Source organism: Acipenser ruthenus, unplaced genomic scaffold (genome assembly GCF_902713425.1).
Source record: "Acipenser ruthenus unplaced genomic scaffold, fAciRut3.2 maternal haplotype, whole genome shotgun sequence".
NCBI classification, from domain to species: Eukaryota; Metazoa; Chordata; class Actinopteri; order Acipenseriformes; family Acipenseridae; genus Acipenser; species Acipenser ruthenus.
The window spans coordinates 1-8,935 of NW_026707961.1; the positions used below are offsets into that span (position 1 = coordinate 1).

The 8,935-nt window shown below is 42.1% G+C and overlaps 1 protein-coding gene across 1 annotated transcript; it reads left to right on the forward strand.

Moving 5' to 3' along the window:
• Nucleotides 1–279: 279 nt before the first annotated feature.
• LOC117967005 (protein Wnt-1) lies at nt 280–8,307 on the forward strand. The gene is made up of 4 exons (XM_034914065.2): nt 280–424; nt 3,488–3,738; nt 5,468–5,733; nt 6,575–8,307. The coding sequence occupies exons 1-4, from the start codon at nt 324–326 to the stop codon at nt 7,061–7,063; spliced, it is 1,107 nt and encodes a 368-aa protein (XP_034769956.1). The 5' UTR covers nt 280–323; the 3' UTR covers nt 7,064–8,307.
• The last annotated feature ends 628 nt before the right edge of the window (nt 8,308–8,935 follow it).

Below are 8,935 nucleotides of genomic sequence, written 5' to 3' on the forward strand. Positions count from 1 at the left end.
ACTGGATTCGAGTTTAAGCGACGCTGTTATTTTAAAGTATTCTAATATATATTTTAGTATATTTTGATTATTTTGTTTTGGTTGGTTTTGGAAAGACTTAAACATAAAAACCCAAACCTGACATTGGAGTCTTGCTTTTGAAGCGTTTTTGTGTGTGTGTCCAGCGCATGCCTCTGGCCTCTGTTAATTTAATGTCTGTGAAATTGATTTGAGTATGACAGCAGTGTAGCCTTTTTTTTTAGTTCTGACACAACACACAAGTATATCTTTGTATTATTAAAGTTGCTTATTTTAGAGGTTTGTGAGGCGAATCTTTAGCCAACATGCGATCTTTCACGTTAATGCTGGGATTGAAGACGCTGTGGGTTTTGGTGTTTTCCTCTCTTTCCAATACTTTGGCAGTCAACAACAGCGGACGATGGTGGTGAGTACCAGAATTTATAGCAATTCCATAATACTATTATTATATACACAAGCTCGAAAAATCTGCAAAATGACAGCGATAGCTGCATAAATACTGGCATCGCCGGCGCGCGCCTGCCTGCTTGCAGAATTGCGGGCTGCTCGGTGCACGCGCAAGGGTGCCTGCAGGCTCGAGTCACTGCGATGTTTGGGGACCTGCAGCTTTCACTAAACCGTGCTGCAACTGAACTATAACGCTGGCACTGCAATGCAGACAGGCACGTTGCTGTCTCCGTCACTTGCAGCAGTCGCTTACAATAACAAGTAAATCAAACTGGTTTATTTAAATTAAGATTATAATTCTATTCTATTTAGGATATTTTGTAATGATGTAATTATATGATTCTTTACACATTTTCAAATAATCGAGCTGCAATTATATCTATCCTTCAGACGCAGTATTTTAATAATTAGGTTTATACTGTTCATCCATATTGTAAATATATGCATTCAACTGTAACAGGTGTATTTTGATAACACTGACGTTTCAAACAACACACCGATAAACAACTATCAAATATATGATGCATAATATTGGGTTTGATACTGAACACTGAATCATGGGAGATTTACAGAAACACTGAATTTGTTCAATATGGAGAAGTAAATATACGGAGTTAGTAACAAATACTACAGAACATGTTTGCCAGAAGGGTAGGGATGGATGTGTCGTTACATCAACCCAATACGATACAGAATCGTGGCGCTGTACAGTCCTCACACTGTACGAGTCTGCCTTAGCTTTGCATCTAGGCTGTTGTTGGCTGTTTTGACACCACAGCGCTTTGCATTTCATCTATGTGAAGCGGAACCGAATGAAGAATCCTGGAGTCGCTGCAATAATTCTTTCTTACAAGTGATATCCGCCGGAGAGCCACAATAAACCCGGCTTCCTTCATAACGAATCTGAGAGCGTTTCACATCGACTTTGCCTTGCGGTGATTTTATTTGCAGAAGTTGACACACAAACAAACATGCTTTTTACATATTCTTAAATTACATCAAACTCAACATCTACGTAATGAAAGACAGCCCTCTGACGAGCGCTTCAACCATACTGCACTAGTGAAAATGGATGTAGCTATCATAAATGTGTGTGAATAATTTAGACCTGGCTTGAAATCACAGCATTTCAGTTAGTTTTGACAAAATAATATGTAGGCCTACATTATGGAATATTTCACATTATAATTTTACTTCCACAGGTTGTTATCAACTCTAAAACAAAAGTGTCAACAGCACCACGCTTACAATAAGAGATTTTCAGCCATTATTCTGGTTCTTTTTTTTTAAAGGATTTATACATTTCTCGATAATAAATTGTAACGCCCTCGTTTGTTTTGTAGACGACGTGATTGATGAATTGTCGCCGCGTGCATGCCGCGAGCCCAGCGGCGTGTTGTGTGGGTGGGCAGGCGCGCAAGGGTCTCGCTCCTTGGGACGCATCTGTGAAACAAACGAAATCTGCAAACTTGCAACTTTGAGGTTTATATGCTGTGCATTTGCTACTGCTTTCAAACTACATGTCTGCATTTTGTGTCCGTGTCGCATTTCGCTCTGTAGCAAGCAGCTGTCTGCAGGGTTTACTGTAGCAGCTCAAACCAGAAAACTTTTGTTTTCCACAGAGTTAGATACAGGCTATAATTATTCTGCAGAAATCTGTACTCGGGTTAAATAACTGTTATTTATGGACTGTTATACTGTATACAAAAATGCTCACCGCCTACAGTCTACATATTCTGAATATATTTAAAAATCTATTTTTAATATAGTTTCTTGATCGCCATATTATTTATTATCAATCATTTATCTGATAGCCTAATGTTGTGGATATTTGACATGTGTTTATGAAAAAGAGCACTTTAAACCAATGTTTAAAATATACGATGAATGTTTCACAGTATAATATTCTCAATTAAAATAAACACTTAGACGCGTTTAAATTGGTTTGTGTTAAAACAAAATTCGTTTTACAGTGTGAGGAATGCATACGTAATTAAATAAATAAATAAAGTATTAAGAAAACCTTTTTTTTCGTTTTTACTTTTAATAAACCACCAAGGGATCTGTGAACAAAACACTCTTTTTTAAAACCGTGTAAAACCATTTCCCCTTTTTTTGCGTTTAAAAAGTGGTCGATTAATTAAGAACATATTTAACGGATCTATTTAGAAGAACAGTTTATTAATAGTCTATGACAAACCCAATAAAAAAACACACAAACAACAAAAACATCACATTATAATTATAAAGCCAATATTGCTATATATTAATTAATTCGTTTCTGTCGGCTGATATTTAAAAAGACCCGGAGCAGGCTGATTTAAATTAATCTTGGGGTTTTAAAGGCGTCCTGGGTGGCCACGAAGCAACATTTCAAACACACATTTCCAAAATTCAAGTCACATTACACTCCAGGTAGCACAACGTCATAAATGACATGCTGGTGCTTTCGAACACTACAAGATCCCAATTTTCCAAGTCTCCATGTTTTTAAATCCGCATCGCTTCTTTTCCTGTTATTTACACGTGTTAACGCTGCCTCATATTGAACATGTAGTTATAGGTGGTCCGGATACCACATGCATATCTATATACCACGTTTAATAGAATAATCATATACTGTGGTAAGATATAAACATCCTGCTTGAATACATTGAAGGATCCTCTTAAGAAAAATGTTATTTTTTTCTTCACAAAATTACTAATGATTACTTTTTGCATGGAAAATGTGACAATATTTAAAGCAGATTTCCTGGTTTTTGTTCCAACTGTACCCTAAATGACTTAATTGAACCAATTAAGTGCTTATTCGAAGCTTAATTGGTCCAATTAATTAACCAGGACCAGGTCTGGAGACCCCTGCAGTAGATGGTTGATTCCAGGAGTCACTACCGTTACTGGTGGAGAGTCCAGACTGGCATCGCCCCCCAGGTGCTCACATACCACACAGTGGGAACCTGCAGTGAGCTCAGAGCATTTCTATTACCAGTAAGGTCACCGCGGTCTCCGTGTTGCGTTCCAGGGGGATCGTGAACGTGGCCTCCTCTAACCTGCTCACAGACTCCAAGAACGTGCAGCTGGTCCTGGACCCGAGCCTGCAGCTGCTGAGCCGGAAGCAGAGGAAGCTGATCCGGCAGAACCCGGGCATCCTGCACTCCATCAGCAGCGGCCTGCAGAGCGCCATCAAGGAGTGCAAATGGCAGTTCCGTAAGCGGCGCTGGAACTGCCCAACCGCGCAGAGCCCCAACGTCTTCGGGAAGATCGTCAACAGAGGTAGACTCGTGGTGATAATAATACACTGCTATGTAAATAATAGGACAATACTACTACTAATAATAAATGAACGCTCTCTGGTACCGTTAGACAAAGTCAAGCCTGCCTGTCACCTTTAGCACAGCATAGCAAATAAGGTGTTGGTCTCTGAACGTCTTTATAACCTTTCAAACAGTTGCAACTTACAGAACACATTCCCATAATAATCCCTAAGAAAACATGTATTATTGCTCAGGGGCATGGGTACTAAGTTTATTTTTCAATTGAAACAATGGTGGTGAAAATCTATTATTCAGTGTCCCGCTAGGGGGCGCTGTGGGACGAATGAATGATGGGAAACAGCACCCCCTATGTGCTGCAGTGGGAGTTCTCCATCCTTGCTGAAGAATTCTATTGAGGGCTACCAAACTGTCACCTGTGACCTGAGCAACCAGATTTGAACCCAGGCCTCCGGGGGTGAAAGGCAGGAGGCGCTAGTGAATTAGCCTGCTGTCTGAGCCACCTAGCCCCCTTTCCCATTAAATATGGAACCACAAATTAAGGGATGGAAATAATCAGAGCTGGACAATCCCTGGCTTTAGATTTGTGACCATAATGACTAGCTAGCAATCATGGAAATCAGGCTCCAATCAGACAGAACACAGGAGCTATCCAGCCAGTAATACGTCTCAGAGCCAGTCTTAAAAACTCCATCTGAACCGTTCGGAGCAGTTCGAGGTAGAGAAGAAAATAGCATTTACCATCCACAATGCCAACTGTTCCTCTTTAGAAGGCACAGCCCCTCAACTTTGGCCAACTGTCTGCCGTCAGCCACAGTGATTTATAAGGGCTCCCTGCTCTTTTTCTGTTTAGCATTATAATGCAGTGACAAGGAAACACCTGGTTTACAACCACAATCGAGGGAAGGGGCTTTCTATTATGGCCAGGTCAACAGGTCACTGGTATTCATGCATTACCAACTGTAAACCATTAACTAGCAGACAGAATGTTCCAGTACACTCTGTAATGCATGGGCTGCACGGTTCAGTGTGTGAGCTGCAGGTTTGTGACATCAGAACATCATCACCTCACACTATCTTCACCGAAAGATAACTCTGATCCTTTTTATTTGACATTTTTTTTAAAAACCTTTGTTGTTATTCCTTTAAAGGAGTGCTTTTCTTAAAAAAAAAACACACACACACACTTCCTGGTAACTAATCACTTAAGTAGCTGATTTTCTCCAATAGTCTAACTGCGATAAGACCGCGTGACCTACAGCACAGGAAGGCACCACACATCTGCAGCGCTGTAATTGAAAAGTGCCGAAAGCACAATAGAAAGAGAAGATTGATCATTTTTACCTTTACCTTTTCATAGCGTTTGCAATCATGCTGAGTTGCTCTTGCTGTAATTTCTAAAATAATGTGTTGTTTTTTGATGCATGTGCTTTGAGCTGAGTTCAGGAGCTGCTCTTCAGGTATAGTTGCCTCCCATAGCAAGATCCGCTTAAGGGTCTGTGCAGCCATCTAGTGATCAGCCACCGTGGATCAAGTTTACTTTTGTACTGCTTATCAGGAGCTGTGCACTAGATGGCGCTGGATCTTACTCAAGAGGCTGTAATCAACAGGTGTTCTTTTCCAAAAAGTTAAAGACATGTATATATTTATAGTTGTTAATGTTACTAACAGGTCGGACGATTGATTTAAGCTGTGGTTAAATACTCACGGTATTGTCTCTGGTGGTTCAGGCTGCAGGGAAACAGCGTTCATCTTTGCCATGACCAGCGCCGGTGTGACGCACTCCGTGGCCCGCTCGTGTTCCGAAGGCTCCATCGATTCTTGCACCTGTGATTACCGGCGGCGCGGGCCCGGTGGGGCGGATTGGCACTGGGGCGGCTGCAGCGACAACATCGACTTTGGGAGAGTGTTCGGAAGGGAGTTTGTGGATTCCAGCGAGAGAGGGAGGGACCTGCGCTACCTCACCAACCTGCACAACAACGAGGCCGGGAGAATGGTAAAGGACGGGCTGCATCCTTAAAATATAATCAGATATATGCAAACGATCAGTTAGATGAAGTCCCGGGCTGTGGGTGAGCAGTGCTGTGTTGTGTGGGTGGAAGTGTCCCTCTAGGCTTGCTCGGGGTTATTACAGGACAGGACACAGTGGAACAGATTAGCTCCAGGGGGCGGCCTGCTCTCTGAAGCACAGCAGGGATAAAGGCGCTCAGCAAGGCCCTTCACAATGCCTGGGTGAAAACATTGCTGATACGGTGTATTGGGGGGAAAAAACAAGGTTGCATGCCTCTCCCCGCCTTCAAAGAAAATACATTCCCCCTGAGAGTAGCTAAGAGTAAGCCAAGCGCGGGAAACTGAGGGTTTAGTAAAAGTACAGGATAAAGGAGAAAACTGGAAAATGTTGGGGGAGTTTAAAACATGGTAAAACATGCATAGTAGGAAGGAGCACAGTTTAATCACAGGGGAGTGTGGCACAGGACTAGGAAACATTATTAATGTAAGAGAACAGAACAGGGTACAGCACAGGGGAGGAGGGTACAGCACAGGGGAGCAGGGTTCAGCACGGGGGAGCAGGGTACAGCACAGGGGAGCAGGGTACAGCACAGGGAAGCAGGGTACAGCACAGGGGAGCAGGGTACAGCACAGGGGACCAGGGTACAGCACAGGGGACCAGGGTACAGCACAGGGGAGCTTGGTACAGCACAAGGAAACATGCATTGTAAAACACTAGAGCAGGGTAAAACTTAGTGAAGTCACGCTCCTCCAATGTTAAAATGAACCAGAATGAAAGGGGACCCAGCCCACACAGCCCCTGATTCTCTGCTCTCTCTCCCTCCCAGACGGTGTTTTCGGAGATGCGGCAGGAGTGCAAGTGTCACGGGATGTCCGGCTCGTGCACGGTCAAGACCTGCTGGATGCGGCTGCCCACCTTCCGCACCGTGGGGGACTTCCTGAAGGACCGCTTCGACGGGGCGTCCCGGGTCATCTACGGCAACAAGGGGAGCAACCGGGCCTCCAGGGCAGACATGAGGCACCTGGAACCTGAAAACCCAGCCCACAAACCCCCCTCCCCAAGGGACCTGGTCTACTTTGAGAAGTCACCCAACTTCTGCACCTACAGCGGGAAAACAGGCACCATCGGGACGTCAGGGCGCTTCTGCAACAGCTCCTCGCCAGCTCTGGATGGGTGTGAGCTGCTGTGCTGTGGCCGTGGCTACAGGACCAGGACTGAGAGAGTCACTGAGAGATGTAACTGCACTTTCCACTGGTGCTGTCACGTCAGTTGCTTGAACTGCACCAACACGCAGGTCCTGCACGAATGTCTATAGAAACCAAACAAGCCAAATATCCAAAGCTTTAAAAAAAAACCACCGAACGGTAGCAGCAGTCATGGTTTCGCTGTTACTTATTTTGAAGCTCGCTACCTTCCTTCTTGTGTTGTAGGTAATAGGACACCGCCTATATTCTGAAACAAACTAGCTGGGGTGAGATGGGTTAACACAGGAAGGGAAATTATAGTGTTGTGCAAAATGGGTTTCTGAAACAGAAAGATGTCTATGCTGATAAATGTGTTTTTATTACTGAATCTTACATAGAAATGAGTGCAGATAAAACCAAAAATTATACTGGTGCAAACGCATACACACATATCCACACACACTCAGAGGGTCAGATTTACAGAGCTTTTGCTCCTGTGTAGAATTTAGCTTCAAGGAGTGCAAAGGTTTTAAGAAGCATGTCTTACCTCTTGTTAGCACTAGTAATATTTGATTGCTCCCTTATTTTGGTTTTATTGCTTGTATTTGATACTTCAGTTTGGAAGAGGCAGATATTGAAAAGTTAGAGCTGCTTCCAGCTACATAATCAAAGTCACTCCAATGGTGTAGCGGCCGTCATGTGAGCTACAGCAAAGGTACCCGGATGCACCTTGGATTTGATATATTTGTATATTGCAACGTAAAGTGAATGACCAAAAGATTCTCAGCACAATAAAAAGGGATGCGGTAATAATGTTACTAAGTCATCATTTACCATCATGATTGATGTGAACTTTTTGATGATACAAAATGATACAAAAACTTTACCTTTGATTTCTGTTTTAAAACAAAAAATATAGTAGCTAATCAGAGAAGTAACGCTTTTGAAAATCTACCCCTCAACAGACAAACATTTTGGTCGGTGCCTTCGGCAACTTGGTCTCTTATATTTCTACCTCAGAATTCATGATTTTTATTGGCTCACTGTCATGACTGGAGGTTTTTTTTATAATTATAACAACTCTTTCAGACTCGAATCTCCTGGATCTACATGGGAATACTTCAGTGAATAGATTTGTAATATGATTTGTTACGACCATTCTCTCTCTCTCTCTCTCTCTCTCTCTCTCTCTCGTCTGTAAATAATGTGCACTGAAATATTAATGGGAATTTCATTTCTGTAAATACAAATATTTATTATGAATTTTTATACTCAAATAGAGTGGACCAGGGGTATTAAAATTAGTTTGTTTAAGACTGTTGTCTTGTTATGGTGTCCTTTTATAGTGTTATAGAACAATAAAATCTATATTTTCAATGAATAGTGATTACTTGTCCTTTTTTACCATTGACGTGCGTTTTCTTTGCATAAATCTGTGTTAGTTTGATCATTATTAGACTGCAGCTTTGATGAACTTTCGAGTCAACTCCAGTCGCCTATACGGTCTTCCCAGTAGAGTGCTAGACATATAGTATTGTTAATTAGTATTAGTACTGTAAATTCACGGCAGGATTTATAAAACATATCATATGCCTTAAATGTGTAACTAGAACCGTTTCCAAACCTCTAAATAACGGAAGGGCTGATCGGTGTAGGACGATATCATCGTCTAACACAGGTGAGCGACCTGTCCTTGGTGCTGAAATTGGATTACCAACAAGAATATAAACTCCACCAAAAAAAACTACGAGAACGGCCTAGTGCTGCCGTTGAGTCATTTTAAAAAGCACTTAACGATCACAAACTCTGGCTGCATTGCAGGTAGGTGTAGAGTAACGGTGTTAGTGAAGATTTCTTTGTGCGTTAATTAATTAATTAATAAACTTGTTTTGTTGTTATTGTTTTTAATGTAGGCGTTTAATTCGAATTAAAGCTCCCTGCCTCGTCAAATCTTACAATAAACAACTCAGTAAGGCTATTTGGTCGTCATATTATCGGAGACT